The sequence below is a fragment of the Hirundo rustica genome, chromosome 5, assembly GCF_015227805.2.
Source record: "Hirundo rustica isolate bHirRus1 chromosome 5, bHirRus1.pri.v3, whole genome shotgun sequence".
Taxonomy (NCBI): Eukaryota; Metazoa; Chordata; class Aves; order Passeriformes; family Hirundinidae; genus Hirundo; species Hirundo rustica.
The window spans coordinates 56,154,872-56,172,824 of NC_053454.1; the positions used below are offsets into that span (position 1 = coordinate 56,154,872).

Genomic DNA, 17,953 nt, shown 5'->3' on the forward strand with positions numbered 1-17,953 from the left:
CTGTTATGTATATATTTTAATCATTACAGAAAAAACACGAAAGAAAAACCCAACAGAGGCTTCAGACAATATGTTACCACCAGCACTTACCCTGTTGCAGAGGCTGAGTATTCGTACTGGGATTTTGACTGGCAGATTGGGTTGAACTACTGGCTGTTGTGGCAGTAACGAGTCTGACATAATGGAACTTGCTTCCAGGTACCTGAATCTGCTGAACATTGGGTGCAGTTGCCAAGGGAATAATTGTCTTAAATTGAGATGTACCCACTCCTCCTACAGTAATGGTCTGCACTGCTGATTTCACAGCCTGTTAAGCCAACACAGACAGCATGAAGTTACTTGTACAAAGGCAGAAAGAACATCAGCATGTTTATTTCTCAATTTGTTAGCGAGCAACTCTAGCATACATTTTTACCCTTGAGAGGGAAGACAATTAGCCCCTTTTTGCTTTCGAAAGTAGAAGAGGTGCAAAGGGATTAAATGCCTCCCAACAGCTCAGAGTAAACTCAGTTCCATTTTCAATGCTCTACACCAAACACCAGAATAAACTGTATTTACATGAGTAGGGTGACTCAGTCCACTTCACAAGATCCAACATCTGCCAAAACTATTTCAGGTGACTACAGATAACATGGCTTGGTTTGTTTTCCACAATCAAACAACCAAATAGAAATATGTCGACTATTAAAAGCACATGGTAAGAACTTGTGGAACAGTTTGTGCTGGACTGCAACATAACGTATCTGTGTGTGTACAGATACGTCCTGTTAAGATTGTGATTAATCCACAGCAATCACTGTGCAACTCTTGAGAGGAAAAGGGAACAGAATCCATAAACTGATGGACATTAGAAAGAGTACAAGCTGAGAAATGAAAGAAGCAAGAACAATGAGGAGTAGCAAAACAAATTCATTAAGAAAAAAGGCTAAATGCTGAAAGAAAGGGAGCTCAGCAGACCTGTGCTACCTTACAGCTGGAGTAACAGTATACCTGGAATTTGCAAAAGTTCATCATTCCAACTTCTCTCAAACTACAAACTATTAACAAGAAAGTTTTCATTTATACATTCATATGACTACTTGTTTGATAACAGCCTCTTTCCCCAGACTTGTTCAACCTCAAACCCTTGATTTCTTCCTTTTTTTCCTTCCATTTAACTTTTTTTAGAGCTCAGCTTTTTATTCTCGGTATCTTTTGCCTTTGCTATTAAGCATATTGTCCTTGACACAAGTTTAAGTATTACATTTGGTTGGCAGCATGATGTGAATTCTTATGAGAACATTTTCCCAGCTGCCCAGCTTTCGGCAACCACACAAATGAAATTTCAATTTATACACATTTTACAAGAAATACAACCCTGGTCTTCTAAAAGGGTCATTTTTCTAGTAAAATGTGTGCAAATTGTTTTCTTAGGATTTTTTATTTTTCTTAAGACACTGAAACCTTAACAAGCATCAAAACTAGCACTATGTGCAAGCACAGTCACGGACATCTTCAAAGGGAGACCAGTTCTCTCTAGCACACAAATGAGTGGCTGCTATCCAAGGACAACAGGGAAAATTGTAAAATTCAAGGGACAGTTCTTCTAAAGGCATGTTCTTGAGCCCCGTGAAGACAGGTGAAGCCCTTGTGTTGTGTCAGATAGCTTTGCATCAGAACTCCCACAGACATCTCCATTTTCTCACTTAGGGTGCTTGCATTAGAGAGACTTAACCTTTTAACACTTAGTTCAAAAGACAGTTTTCCCTGGGGGAAACAAATTTCCAATCTCTATGGTGCCCATACTCCCATATCAGCATTCCAATTATCTCCTGTATCAGTAAGATAAGACTGGGAAAATCTGTCTGAGTCTCTGGTCTCATGCTTTACATGCGTGTCCACTCCCAGCTGTATCCATACTCTGGATATATTTACACCCATACACATCCCTTCATGTTTACCACAACAAGAGTACAGATATTATGATAGCAAAATTTTTACCTAAGACCACAAAAGAGGAAAACAGCTAAAACTGTCATTTGTAAGAAAGGTCAGTTTTGTCTTGCGATTAATTAACTCAAAACTATAAAAGCCATTACGGAAAACCCCGTTTTTCTAGAAATCAGACATAGGAAATAAATAATTTCTGGTTCTGTAAGTTTCAGCCCAGACCTCTACAGCAGGACTATGAACTCCACTGCTGCGAACCTTAGAAATACCTGGAAAGCAGCCCTAGGCAGTGGCAGAAGAGAGAACCACCCAAAGAACTCCTCCTCGTGTCACAGAGTTCTTCAGGTGACTTGGGAGATTGAGTACACAGAAACAAGAATTTGCACCAAGTGGGGCTTTCCAGGTTGGAAAGCTGCTTTCTAACAGCATGCCCTCACATGGGCTTGCAATGGTTTGCACCCCTCAACCGAAGAAGTATACGGTCCTTGGGGCAATACTTCTGCCAATCCCTAAGCACCATTCCAAGAACACCGTCGGACTGACCGCTGCCAACCCGTGGTCCAACAGTCCAGTTTCCAGCAAGCAATGACACAGACACACCAGAAGACAAAGGAAAGTCAGTCTGTACCTGGGTGGTTGTGTGGTTGACTATAGCCTTCCCAGGGGAGGAGGGTGCTGACTGCTGCACTGTGAGGATCTGCTGTCCTAACGCTACATTCAGTGGGACGCCCACCGTCTTCTGGGGGGAGCTGGGAGGCTGGGAGGCCACTGACACCACTGTTAGCTGCTTGGCAAAACAAAAAGCAGTTTAAAGCCCTGTGCAGGATACAGGACCCTGTACATATACATTCCCCTCCTCAGGACAGTACAGCTCTCCACCAGAACAGAGCCCTTTCTGTGAACAAGAGCGCTGCATTTAACCACAACTCACTCGAGTCCAGCTGTAACAACAGCAAGCAGAGCCCTTAGGAACTTGAAGGCATCACTGGTTTCCAGCACAGCATCTAGGTGGGAGTGAGGGGTTGTCTTTTCATTTGTTTTGTTGGGGTTTTTTTAAGGAAATTATCCCACTGAAGCCTGAGCATTGCCGAGAGGGATCTTCTAAATAAAAGCGTTATAATTGGTACAATGACTATTTCATCACAAATAGGAATGTTAAAGAAAACCTGTTCAAAAGAAAAGAAAATTCTCACCTCACACTACTAATTCAGTCAAAGTATAGGAACACCAGTACTTTCAAATCTACACTGCAGTTTCCCACAAAGAAAGAGTCTTCTGACAATATTTCTGCAGAGTGCAGTGTTTGAACACTTCTACATAACCCCTTCCAAGGCTGGTATTCTACTTTTTGTTCTAAAATGTTGTAAGAAAAATCAAATACTTAGAATTACTTATCTACTGTAAGTTCAAGATGTTACCCTAAAGAGTCTTTTCACACTCACTCCTAGCTTAAAAAAGTAACTTTAGAATAAAAATTAACTTCTTCTTTATGGTGCTTCTCTTACTAATAATCGTCAAACACAAGTCTTTTACTCCATCTGTATAACGTTACATCACTAAAGCACAGCCAAGCTGAAAGAATTCTTTATTCTTACTTTGCTTTTTATACATGATATTTAGCTTGCCCGCACTGTGTATCTTGTCCCCCTACCTCCCTTTCCCCAGCAACATTCCTCTTCGCAAGACAATTATCAAATCTGAAGCAAAGTGTCACCTTGACCTGTGCCAATCTCCAGCTCTGTGTTTGTCAAGGACCACTGCAAATCTCACTCACTTCAGACGTGATCAGGGAAGACTAAATTGCCTGTGCAGCAGCAGGCAATGGTTAAGAAGTGCAGACCTATTAATATTATTGAGGTCTCCTCTTAAACAGCCTGTTGACATTTTATGAAGGCATTAAAAATAGTTTGAGTGCTCAGCTAAGAGGGAACAGCTGCTCTCAGAATGAATGCTTATGGAATGGCAAGAAATGGCAGGAATGGGAAACTATACTTAAACCACACTAGGGGAGCCAGTTGAAAAAAATCTAACTTAGGGCATTACCACAGAGCATTGTGATGCAAAATGGAGACTCTGGAGATATTTTTATGGACTCTAGAGATACGTTTATTATCTCTGGAGAGATAATAAAGAGCCTGTAGCAAAGACACAGAGAGCTCCATTCAGACCACTGTGCAGGAGGGGATAGAAGGCTGCAGCCAGAACAGGTCCTTACCTTATTGGGGGATTTGAGTGGTGAGATAGCTATTTTATTCGGTGTCTGTTGTGTTGCTGTACTCAAAGATGATCCAATGACTCCGCTCTCAGAGATCGTTATTGTCTTTGGTGGTGTCCCTGGGGCAGACTGTGAAAAAACCCTACCTATAAACAACGAAGACACCATCAGCTCCAGTTATCCCTGGTCACAGTAACTTTTAAAGCAAAGTTTTCCCTGCTACTTGTGCAATTTATTCCTACTTCTGAGAGTGTACCACCTGACAGGAAGGACACTGGCATTCTTTAGATTTAGCAACAAAGAAGAAAATAATTGCTATTATTACAAACAAGAAGACAGTCTGCTCGGGCTAAAAAAAAGAGCCAAAACGCACACTGAGCTTTCTGTGCCATTCAGCTGATAATTCTTGACAGCCAGGATAGCATCCTGAGGAGCAGAGCCCTCCAATACACCTGCACCACACACAAACACCCAGCCAGCTGGCAGTTTCCTGGGAAAGTCCTGGGCTGCTGCCAACATACAGAGAAACTGAGCATCTGTGGGGGACTACTTCCTCTGAAACCTCAGCCATCAAAACCGAGCTGTATTACAGTGACCAAAAAAAAGGTGGTTGGTCTGTCTACAATCAGCTCTGAGGTTTTTGGTTTTTTTCTTTTCTCTGTTGACGGTTGCTTCTTTCACTGCCTAACAGTTTTTCGTCACACTACCACCCATGTTTTCATGTTTGTCTCATATATTCTCTCTCTTTTTACAATGCCAAAGAAGATTAAACATCAAAAACAGCAGCTCCAAATCATTACATCAGTTTCAGGAATATTGCAAACTCCCAGAATGGAAAACAGATTTTTTTTTTTCCATACTTTCTAAGTTTCTTTCCAAAGAGGGCTTGACCACTGAGCTTTCCTCTGCTCCACTTTGGTTCAGACTCATTTCTGTCATAGCTTCTGTCACCCATTCTCTTGTACTACATTTATAAAAATAAGAAACAAACAAACAAGTAACTTTTCCATCCAAAATCAACTAGTGGCATAACAATTAAAGTCAACTGGAACTAACACGAAAAAGCACTATTGTCATGGAAAGCTGGTTTCCTCTGGAGTCTACGTGCTCTAAAGTAACCACTTTTGTGCAGTCTAACAGGACAGATAGTTGCCAGCAGCTGCTGAAGCTGCTGCAACCTGAAGAATGTCAGTCTGTGGGGAATTTCACCATTTAGAGGTTTCAATCCTTTGAGTTTTTTCTTGGTGACAGCTTTCCCCTTCTCACTACTTCTCCTCTGCAGCCCTTGGCATCAGCTTCCTAAACAGAATCTGGCTGCTTATATTGACAAGTCTTTCAAGTTTACAACTTCCACCTCAGCTTGCAAGAATTCCCAGGCGATTAAAAATATTTATCAGATTCATGAAAACATGCATACAAAATCAAAACACAAACCACAAATGTCACACCTTCCCTAAAGTGACGCCAGCCTCTCAAAGCTGGCAAGCTGTGCTGGCTGTTGGGAATGGTGAGGGGAAAAAACAATATTTAAAGATCTTCCTCTCAATTAGTGATGTAACTTTACCTCCCAGTGAGGGGAGGTAAAACACTTTTGTAAACACACAAAACTTAATTCAAGTATTTGTAAGCATAGCAATCTTCTTACAGGTCTGTATGTCTGGTAAGGGGACAAACTGGGGACTGGGATGGGGAATTCCTCCTTCATCTGAAACACATATCAGGCTGCAGGCAGCCTGACAGCTCAAGAAAAAGATGATGTTCCAGGTCATTCACTGGCATCTATCAGTGTTTTGAATATGGGAGACAGTTGAATCCTTTTTAAAACTAGCTCAAGTCCCAGGGCTGTAAAGACTTAACAAATTTGTTTAAATATGAGGAAAAGATTTTTAGGCCTACTTAGGCTGATTGATCTGTAAGTAGTTAAAGACATCCTTCAAAGCTCTAAATACAATTGCAGCTTTCTATGTTTGTCTTTTTCAGAAAAATTAGATATCTAAGATATTTAGCAACAGATACACTGCCATTATAAACAAGATATTACACCGTAGTTCTTTAATTTTGTTGGTGTTTTTGCTGTTGTTCTGTGGTCAGTTGGGCTTTTTTTTTTTTAATAAGGACTTACAGAGTTGTTTTCTATGGGCCATTTGTTATTTGCCTTTCTTAGTCACTTCTGTGATGGCTATTTTTAAAGTGGGTGAGCAACTTAACAAAAACAACACAGCTTTATCCACTTTCTTTATTCAAACTTTTTTTTTTCTGTTACTTACATGTATTATATTTAAGTCCAACTATAAGCAGATTAAAGTAATACAAAAACATGTGTCTCCCTTTCCCCCTCTGTATTTATATGTTGTTTCTACAAATACTTTCTGTTCATCTGTGGCTCTTGGTATTTTTTTTCTCCTCCCCAAAATCCATAAAGTAAAAGTACCTTGCAGTAAAAGCAGCTCTGCAACTACCAAGATTATTCTAAATGAGCTAAGTATAAAGGTACCAACAACTGCATTTAGCTGCTTCTACCCAAAAAGTTTTCTGATTTTTTTTTTTCAATTGCTTGAGGTACTTTGACAGAAACTACTGTAAAATTGTTGAGACAGAAGAATTTCTACAATTACCATTTCTTTGAAAAGCCTTTAAAAATGGTAAAGGAAAACAAGTCAAAGTAGTACAACCTGCAATGACTGGTGACACTTGAGTAGTCTGCCCTGTAACAGCTTTGCTATTGATTGGTTTTGCAAATATCAGCTTGGTGATCACCGGGCCAGAAGTTGGGGTTCGAGTCTTCTTCGCAATCTAAAAGATGGAGGAAAAAAGATCTAAAGTAACTCGAGCATTTTGGATCTAAATTATTGTATTGTTAAGTACATTAAAAAATAGAAAGGGCAATACTTGCACACATAACTAGAAGAATAACTGCATATCTTGCATTTCATCTCCATTTCTCCTTATGCAAAGAACTAGGAGATTATCCTTGACACTTCAGAATGCCAGCTACCAAAGTAGGATAGCCAAATCCCTCTCAGCTTTTCCAGAAGATAGCTCTCTGTGCAGACATCTCATCCTCAAGATGCTGAAATTATTTCCTTTGTGTGACTGGTCTACATAAAAATGTTAAAATTAAATGCACAACTCTCAGTATTTGAAGCTTTAAATGAAGTTACTTCTTTTTCAGCCATCCAGGACAAAACTTGTCCCCCGGTGATTTAAATATGACCACTACTGCTCTGAAACATCTCTTGACCATTTTGACAAAGCAGCACACTTGTTTTGCAAATGGGGAAAATGCTTTTCTGCAACAATTCCCCAAAAGTACATGGATCATCAGTGCCTGAAAGTTTTGAGTATTCACTAGCCCAGAACAAATCACTTGGCTACCTCCAGGTACAAGGGGACCTGCTTTCATATTGTATGACTAAGAACATGTACAGCAATTCAATGACAGACCATTTCAGCTTGAAATCTTTGTAAGCAGGAATATATAGTCTAAAAGGTTTTAAAGAGGACTCTTCCCTCTTTTCCACAGTGAGAGAAGTTAAAGATGCATTTATTCCAACAGTTTTTATACACTGGCAGCCAGCTAATGAATAGTTCAATTTAGAGGTTGACTTTTTCCAAAGACTTTTAACCTGCTAACTGCAGAGGCTGCCTGTGGATGTGGCCTATGTCTATGTGGGCACACTGGAGGGCATTACCCCCTGGAAGCTCTTACCCCTGCCCACCCCTCAGGTCAGGCACACCCTGCCTCTCCTCCACCACACACCCTCGGGCACATCCCATGGGCACCAGCCATCAACTCCAGCAGTATCAGAGAGGCACAACATAAACATCCACATGGGGAGCCACCTCTCAAGGGCACAGAGACACCTTTATTACTCAAGCAGCTAAATCAGAAATCTGCCTGACATGCAAAGATACAGAGCTGACAGCTACTTTCGACAGCCTGAGAAAGCTACAAATGCTCAAACGAAGCAATTGAGTAGGCTGGAAGTTACGGTTTCCTACACAAAACCCTATCTATAGAATTTGTTGCCTGAAAACACCTTTTTTACAACCACATAAGGCAAAACCATTCAAAGTATTCAGCAGCACATCAGAAATTCGTCAGCTGCTCCCCAAAGAGCACACGTGAGGCTGCCCCGGCTCCCAGCAGCACAGTCACAGCGCAGCCAGGGAAGCTGGAGCTCCCCTCTGCCATGGCACTGGAGCCCTCCAGGCTGCTGTGGAAAGCCAAGGGCACCTCTGAAAGCCTGAGCTGCACCCAGCCAGGGCAGGCAGCAAGGAGCACCTCTGACACCAGGCACTACCAGAGAATGGACTCCTCACTTAAAGGAAGCCACGTGCTGCTCCACAGTTACACTACAAGTGCTCCTCAGAGGAAAGCTCCATCTCAGAACAAATATGCTGCTCCTCAAGCACAGGCGGTGCTTTATGGGCGATACATAATTGTCAAGGTTTTAAAATGAAACAGACGAGAAATAAACCTGTTCTTTTTGAAGATATATTAACTAAAACCTTGAAACGTAAGTTGTTTGAAGAAGGAAGCTTCACTCACAGCCTTGTTCGCAAATTTATGTCAAAGCCATTTTTAAATTTTAAGGATTCAATTATCTTAGCACAAGTACAGCTGATAGATAAGCAGGCATTTTATCCATAACTTTTTTTCAGCTTGTACACACTTTAATTTCTGATCAATTCCACACATTTCATCTGCTTGATCTGAGATCTCTGTTTTGCTTAAATTAATCTTACCTTGCCATAAGGTATTATTGCAACTCAACTGCCATTGCTTTTTCTCTGAAGTGAGAGCAAAATCTGGCTCAGAACATGATGAACATTCAGCAGGAACAGCCAGGTCTGGATATCAGCAGTTGTTTCCCAGTAACAGTCAATAAATGTGCTTAAATTACTTACAGGAACGTGTGTAAAACACTACAGGACCATTAACACAAAGTATTACAGAAAAAAACTTAAAAATCCCAAAATAACAGGTCAACACAAGCAGCCCTGCTTCCCTCATAGCCGACTTGCAGTATCCTCCTCAAATAAATTTCCCCCTGCTTTTTAGGTGAACTGTTTATCTACAAAGAGGGAGGTCTAATAAACAAGTCAATCCCCTCAGGGCTTCGGAACAGCGAGACAAATGTGGATGGTTATAAATGAGGAACAGCTCTCCTGCCCCTACTTGCTGCCAAGCAAGCCCTTCTGAGGTTTATGGCACTGGATAACCCCAGCCAACAGGGAGAAGTTTCTTGGCACCACTGGGAAACTCACTGACCATTTCAGTAAAGATTAGAGAAACCAGAGGAAATAATCAAGATGCCCCTTTGATACTTCAGAATGGGCAAGTTCTCTGGAGCACTCTGGAGCCATTGCCTGCTCTGATCACAAGGAGCTTAACATTATCCCCCTGCCTATGTAATCTAAGCATGCCCTCTGCAAGTTACTTCGAGTTGACTGCAAATACATTCCCTGGAACAACAAGACCTTCCGTAAGAATGTTATTATATTTAGGAGCACACACCAATCTTCTTTCCTCTGCAGAAGTCAAGAGATTTACTTGCAGGCAACTTGACTTCAAGGGTCAAGTTTTGTCTTCCTAAACACTCTCCACTAAAAATGAACTAGCAAGTTCATACAGCTGGTGTTTTCAGAGTCTGTTCTATTCAGACAGAAATAGGCACTCCTACCTCACATTTAGTGCTGGATATCCACAGTCAGCTACCAAAAAGGAGCTAATACACCACAAATCCACTCTCTAGATGACCTCTTGGGAGCCTGCCCACATACCCACTTTCTATGTAATTTACATTTGGCACAGTATGAAAAATCAGAGACTCTAGAAATAGAAAATAACACCTTAACTTCAGAGATTAAGAAACTGAGCATTCCTAATGGGAGTTTGAAGTTATGGAGTGCGCAAGATCCCTTTTCAGTAGTGAAATAAAGCCCCAGTGATGGCTTAGCAGCTGCCTTGCCATGGCAGCCAACACTGCTATGGACACTATTAAAACCAGAGCCAGTTACAACACAAAATAAGCATAAGTCAGACTTAATAGCGATCCATGGTGATGTGCCTGGACACCTGGTTCAGTCACGTTCAAGGCCAAACTCCTGCTTAATGAACCTGGACTAAAGCAGTAAAGCAGCAGGCACACCATTACTTTTAAGACTATAGGAAGGCAGGAGCCACAGGCTGAAAGCAGACATACTTGCCCAGCAGCTTTTTTTCCACACATCCACGGCACTAGTTTCAACCAAACCAGGACAAGCTGCTAAGGACAGTAATTAACCTCTGGATATAGATGAGGCCAAAGGCCCTGCCACACCTCACAGTCTCATACACCTAGAACTGTAAGCGGCAAAGGAGGCAAATTCCAAGAAACATTTTGCTGAACTCTACCAATTATGCCTCAGGCGCTGAGACTTCAACAATCACAATTAGATTACAAGATTAGATTAGATTAGATGTCAAGGCAATTGAGCTTTTCTAATGATATGCAAAGCCCCTATGATAGTGACCACAAGAAGTGATAAGAGCTCTTTGTCATCTAGTCTGTACCAATTCACTTTTCAGCACCAAGTCAGACTTGTGCTGCCCTTCATCTGAAATACCTGGTTCACAAAGCCACAAGAGATAAGTTACCAAGACCCACGGGAGTCAGGGAGCCATTCACAGCCTCCTTTTCCACTCACTGAAAGCTTAAGGGGCCCCTTCAGGCTGATGGGGTAAATGAATCTCTTCATTTTCTAAGACAGGGACTCAAGTCGTGGGTTACCTCCCCCGTCATTCAGGGCAGAGTAGAGCCAGAATCTCTTACCCAGCCTCATATATCACTCTCATACTTTAGAAATTTTCTACAGGGAAAAGCACTATCTGTGAAGTGCTAACACAATCATTTCCCCTGCAATACCAGGTGCTAACCTTGTCTTCTTGCTTTTCATTTCTACTTCCTCCTCTCCCTGTGGGGAAAAAAGGAATGTCAAGTGCTAACAATTCAATCTGTTGTGCAAAGGGAACCAACGGCTTAACAAAAAGAAACCACAACGAAACAAGTTTACCCAAACTGCAATTAACCAGATTTAAAAACAGATACAAGTCCATTAGTAAGAGCTTCTGCTAGGGAATTCCCAATGGCAAATTGCAGAGGTCCATGGCCAAATCATTGATTTCAGTCACTGACAGCACAAATAATCTCATGCAAGGAAAAACCACATCACAGCTAAGTCCTTCTCCTCAGTTTCCTGTATCTTCACTTGGCAGTGAATAAGGAAGCCAAGTAACAGGAACTGATCCACTCTTGAATGTTCCTATGATGACTAAAGAGCAGAGACTTTCTTGAAAACTGTAGTGACATTTATGTTTCAAATGCCCATTATTAAATATGTTTCCAGGTAGGACGTAGCACCAAAAAAGGAGAAAGTAGAAACTGGTACAGGAATCATCTGCAACTTTAGAGAAAATATTCAGAACTGATCTTATTCACCTGCCATGAAATACTAATCAAGGAACATTTGGCTAATAAAATTCTTTAAACTTTGTAGTATGTGCAGCTCATTATTTTTAATAGTATATTTAAGAGTTTAATTTCTCATTTCATTTAAACAGTAAAATAAATATTTTTGTATCATAACCTGCATTGAGTGCTACTTGTCCTTCTGTTTAAGAGGTCTTATTTCTGTCTCACTGCCAATAGAACAAAGTCACTCACATTTAGTTCTGCCACACAGCAGATGAGAATCAGACCCTTTGGTCATGGGACCCTTTGTCTTTTCAACACATTTACAGATCCAAGCCGATTCTGTGGTTTCAAATATCTCAAGATCCATGCCAGAGACTGGGAACAAAACCTTGAATGTTCAGCTTATGACAGCATCTAGTCCATCACAGTCTATTAACAAGTTTAACTAGGTTTGAGGCAGACAAGATACACCCTTCTGTTCTTTTTCAGCTGCTAGAAGTTTTTTTCAGAGGGTTTATTTAAACAAACTGAACATAATAGGGAGAAGCTACTCTTCCATAAAGGAGTGTATACTTTCAATAAAGAACAACAGGCATATAGAGTTGAATTCAGCCTTCCTGAAAGGACATAGAATCTATTTTTATAAAATGAAAATAATGAGAAAATTATCTTCGATTTACTGAATCGTTCACTTTCTCTGAGGCATACCCTAAGTTTCTAGACAGTAGCTAGAGGCGAACAGCATAAAATGGCAAACGCATCCACAGATGAAAGCATGGGCTAAGAGCAGCATTGTATTTTTCAATACAAAGAATAAATGCAAAGGCTGAAAGCAACAGTTTGTCAATCAGCGCAGGAAACAGACAACAATTACAGCAACAGAACTGGTTTTAAGATGTTTCATCAGCATAACTCATTTTACCTGTACTGTTTTTACTTGCTGGGACTGCAAGACAGAGGGCTGGGCCGCAGTGTTTATCAGCTGACTTCCCTGCGTCAAAGCTGAGACACCCACAACAGGTTTCACTTCCGACCGACCTCCAATGACAACTTTGATCTGCTGGCCTTGTACCTTGGAGTCTCCCCCCTGGGCTTGGGACACGGCCTTCTGCGACTGCGGGAGCTGGCTGTGGGGTAATGCTAAAACAATAGGCTGGCCAGACTTGCCCAAAGTTGTTACAATCAGCTTTTGCCCTTCCGGTTTAATATTCTGACTGCCTATTTTAATATCAGTGGCCTTGTTCAGAATAATCTGATTAGCTGAGATAGTGACGGGGGTCTGAGCACCAAGTTTATGGAGGCCACCTGGAAAGGCAGGCTTTACAGCTGCATTCACATCAGAGCTTGGGGCTGTGGTGGTCACTGCTGCATCTCCTGAGTGACTGCTGGGCGCAGGAGCAGATTCCGTGGTGACTGTGGTCGTAGACGTGGCTGAGGAGTCGCTGGTGGAGCTTATGTTCACTATTTCTTCCAGTTCTGTTTCCATGGGAATGGCCTCTCCCATCGGTGAAGACACGATAACGGCCTCGATGCTGTCATCTTCCACCAGAGTTATGCCGGTGTCCATGATTTCCTCAGGGAGCAAGCTGTTGACTTCTGCTGAAACCACCTCCATTTTTGTAGCTGTGGCAGTGACGGCCGGAGCGGGTACTGAAACATTTTAAAAAGTTATTGGCTTCCAGAAAACACATATTTTCAAAGCTTTATGAATAATATTACCAAAGAAGAAAACACAGTAGAATTTTTTTCAGACTGAAAGTATTGTGCATGCACAGGAGGGATAACATGGGGGAAAAAAAACCAAACCAACAAACAACCTGTTATCAAAATGTTAAGCTAATTTACTCTCTGAATTACTAAGCTGAATTTACTCTCAGTAATAACTTACATCAAATCTTTACCCTATCATTCACTGAAGTCATTACCAGTCCACTCTTCTCAACACAGTACACAAAGAAGCAGTGTTTCCCCCCTGAAAATATTTATATAGACAGACATTTATATTCACTGAAGTACAAGTAAGAGTTAAAGAGCTTTAAAAAAAAAATCTAATAGATGATGATGATGTCTTCTCATACACATCAACACTGATTAGCAGGTTATCTTGCTCAAGAGACTTGTTATCCATATCAGATGGAACATTCTTGCCAAATTCTCATTTTGGAAATCTCAGAACAACAAATGACTGTTTAGTGATGGACTTGAACAACCCCAAAAGCTCAATTACCTACCACAGGATCAAGCCAAAGCCCTGCCACTCACAGGATGAACAGATGACCTCCTGATGCTGGCTATGAAAAGAAGAGCTCAGTAATTTTTATCTCAATACTCACCAGAAAATATAACACACAAACTCATGATTAATTTGAAAGGCATCCTAAACACAAAACAAACAACACACCATACAAGAAAAAAATGGAATTTTTTTAAAGAGTACCCAAATTATGTATTAAACAACCCCCTGCAGTGAGATCCAAAGCCAGAGTCACTTCCACTTGAGAAACCTTACAGATATTGCTGAAAATGGTCACATTCTACCATTCCCCTAAAGCTGTATCACTGTCAAGAGTCTGCAAACAGATCAGCTTAAAAAGGCATTTCTGCACTTGCTGACCCCATGAGCACACTTGGGCACCGGATGGGTGAGCACAACCACGTGGGTTTGCCTACATGCTCCTCAGCGCTAATTATAAGCTCAAGGGGACAAAATCCTTGCAAATTCTGTTTCCTACTTGCTAGGAAAAGCGAGGCTGAGTTTTAATACTAATTCATGAGAAATCATGCCAGTAAAAACACTGACCGAATGCCGAGGTGACATTGTTTCCTCTGGAGTCATTGTGGGCCCATTTTGTACAGCAGCTAGCTACAGAGCAGCTGCATTTCACCCACCAGGTGGAAGGATTGGGGAAAAAAGCCCTGCTAGAATTACACAGTTTCCATGCTGAGCTCCAGAGGCTATGCTGGAGCAGTCCTGGCCCCCCCGATTGCCAAGGGTGCCACTCTGATCCCCCTCACCTCAGCATGCCAGCCAGATCAAACTGCCCTAACACTCAAGAAGCCTGAGCTCTGAAAGAACTCCACTGACAGTCAAACTCAAAGCTCACTTATTGGCAGGCATTTAAAGGCACAAAGTTATCTGATGTCACTGCCAGAAATACCTCCTTTGGAAAGCATTTCTGCCACAGTAATGCCCGCACAGTGATGCCAGCCCGGGTAAGCAGCCCTAGACAAAACAGCCAACTCCTAGGGACACATTAGTAATAGTATCACATTGCTGCCCTAAAGTCAAATAGGATAACTGCGTAGATGATTATTCAAAAATAGGAAGAGTAAAAGTAGACTGCTTTTGAAGACGGCGTATGTTAAGGCCACTAGGTATTCTGAGCTGCGTCACTTGACTGTCACCTCAGCAATTTGCAAAGGCTTGCGGCTCAGATAGTACAACTTCTAACTACTTCAGACACAAAAAAAACTAAACCTCAATCCAAACCATCATCCTGTTCTACACTGACATGCACACAGGGCTTGGATCCAGAAGTTACACTCTCAGTGTCAGGCACAATCTATGTAATGATTGCTTCCAAGTTTGAAAAGGAGAAAATAATCTAAATCAGATAGTGGGAAAACCGTCTCACTCTGTAATTATAAAAAGTTTTAAATAACTTGCTTTTGGTTTGCATTTGTACATATCTTTTCCCAAGAAGAAAGGCCATTCTCAGCATCTTTTAACAATATGACCATAAAATACTTCAATATATCTAAGCAGTTCTATAGTTCATCAGTTATTTGCACTCTTTATCCTTGCCATTTGGTTATGCTACAAAGCAGCAAGTGGTTATTAAATACCTATATCTAGTTGAAAGCATATTTATATTAAAATACATACATTTTAAACAACTATTAAACATTTTGAGTCCAAACTAACCACTGCAAGTCAGAATGCAGAAGCAAAATAAATACATCACATCAAGGAATCAGAAACTGAGAAGTGAAAAAGAAAGAAACATTACTCATAGTTACTGGATTAACAGCTTATGGCAATCACATTGGAAGGTTTTGCAGTTATCAGGTAATTTTAAAATTAGCTTCCATTAATGTATTCAGTTAGCGTGCTCAGCAACAGCAAAGAAGAACCATAACACTTCTTCAATTTCTTCACTGCATATTGGACATGACTGAAATAGATACATGAAAGGCAAAAATGAAAATTTCATCCTGGCTATACCAGAGGCTGCTGTCAAAGGCAACTTTGACGTCCCTGCAGATTTTTTCTTCTTGGTATCTAGCCAGGATTTCTCAACAGTTCAGCTGTTTATTTTTTACTAATGCTTTTATACAGTTTCCATTTTCCCAGCTCCTCTACTAAGGCGATTACCAACAGCAAAAGCATGCCAACCTCTTCTAAGATCCTAACAGCCTTGAGATTGTCAAGAAATGGTAGAGAATAGTTTTAACTACTTAAACCCTTGAAAGTTTCCTTCACTTCAGTACTTATGCTTTGAGTACTGAATAATGCACAAGCTCAAGCTACAACCCCTTGAAAAGATGCATGACTAAGTGTTTACTCAAAACATGAAGGAAAAAACCGATCTAGACCAAGCAAGTGTTTAATCTTCAGACTGGGAAACTCAAATATCCTCAGTTCAGATTACCAAACAGATAATTTTAGCCTAAAAAATAATGGTCATACAGTTAAATAGAAGTTTACAAAAAAATTCACATAATGAAGATTTGGAAACATAGCTAGCTCAGGATACCCAACCAATGAAACACACATAAAAAAGTTAGGGATTAAAGCATATTGCCAGCAAAGCTTCAGACCAACAACTTTGAAAAGTGCTAGGTATGGTAAGGAGGAGAGGAACAACCACTCAGCTTGAGCAAACCACCTGTGACCATCTTAGTTTTAAAACAGATTCCCATTCTTGATATTCACAAAGAACAGTGTATATGTGATGGTGTAAAGGATAAAGAGGATTTGTAAGGAAGAGGATAAAGAAGATCAGGATTGTTGGCAAAAATACAGAATGGTGTCTGACAGGTAATCGTGAATTTTGATCTCTTTTTCTCTGTCACTAGCATGCCACTGCAAAATCTCTAAAAAACTCTGTTAAAAGCATTGAGATAAATAATATCAGCACCTTTGTTGATAAAATACCAGAACAGCCACAACAAACAAGAAAATAAAAAAAACCCAAAACACCAAAGCACGGTATTCTACAAAGAAGTAAACAAAATGCAATAGTACAAATAACAATGCTTGTACTTTACAGCATTTTATTACATGCAGAAACGTCTCCATTTCACTAAGAACAGCCAACCTTCCAGCCTGCAATCATGAGCAGTTCGAGCAGGGTGACACGTTACAAAACCATAGCAAGGCTATGTACTGCAAGCAAAACATGTTTATAAATTCAGATTCTACAGAAACAAGGCTGCTGAGACCAGCTTTACATGAATTCCTGGGAAGGTGATGCATGTTAGCAAGGCCACGACAATGAAGCAGAGGGCCAAGGCACTCATCACCATTTGTGGCTGCTTTAGCAATCCCCTTCCCATTCTCTTCCAGTGCACAACACTGGTCTGGTGGTGCTCAGCCATGGGAACACTCTGGTATAACCTGACAGATCTGGGAACACTGGCCAGACGTGCCTTAAGTCATTGGCAATGCTCATTTTTAAACTAAATTCTCAAGTGTCACTTTCACCGGAAAATACGGAAATCAACTCAGTAGCGGCTTTTGTACGAACACTTCTTGAGGTACAAAACAAACCCATACCACCCAAAATCAAAAGCCTCATAAATGCAATACATCTAATGCACCCCTGAAGCACCAGGAATTCTCTTGGGACCAGCAAGAAAATGCTAAGTGAAACTAACTATCATTGCCAGATACAGCAGTATCTGTTAGTAGGTATTTAAAGCTGGGACAGATACACTTAAGAGTAGCACTTCTAAGAGCCAGCAAGCACAAATATTTTCACCTTCTGAGCTAAAACCAGACAAAAACCCTTAAAAAGGAGTATGAAGAATAACACTGGCAGAAAAGTAAGAGTGGACAACCTAACAAGTAATTGTTCACTACAAGTACAGTGGACTCTAATCAAAATGAATACAAAAGAATCAGGATCAACAGCCAGTACCAAAGCAGTAACATTTGGAATTTCCATTGCTGAGACAAAAATGTACCAACATCATCTCTTCTCTTTCCAATCGAGGTGCAGCAGAGGACTGCCAGTAGGCTATGGCTCACATGAGGATTTTAAAACTCAAAAATCTCACATTACACGGTTACATTCATAAAATTGGCATATTCAAACCTTAACTAGCAAAGGTTTAAAAACACAAA

At 40.8% G+C, this 17,953-nt stretch overlaps 1 protein-coding gene across 8 annotated transcripts in view; it reads right to left on the reverse strand.

The window, feature by feature from the left end:
• LIN54 (lin-54 DREAM MuvB core complex component) overlaps window positions 1-17,953 on the reverse strand; it is a 36,470-nt gene that overhangs the window by 7,609 nt on the left and 10,908 nt on the right. For 5 of the 8 annotated variants that reach the window (XM_058420548.1, XM_058420549.1, XM_058420550.1 and 2 more), the window contains exons 2-6: window positions 12,527-13,254; window positions 6,817-6,937; window positions 4,145-4,290; window positions 2,558-2,716; window positions 91-307 (exon numbers count right to left, since the gene is read on the reverse strand). In XM_058420548.1, coding sequence (XP_058276531.1) covers window positions 91-307; window positions 2,558-2,716; window positions 4,145-4,290; window positions 6,817-6,937; window positions 12,527-13,219 — 1,336 coding nt within the window. In that variant the 5' untranslated portion in view covers window positions 13,220-13,254. The remainder of the gene's footprint in view (window positions 1-90; window positions 308-2,557; window positions 2,717-4,144; window positions 4,291-6,816; window positions 6,938-12,526; window positions 13,255-17,953) is intronic. The other 3 variants (XM_040064001.2, XM_040064003.2, XM_040064007.2) reach the window with 2 other exon arrangements.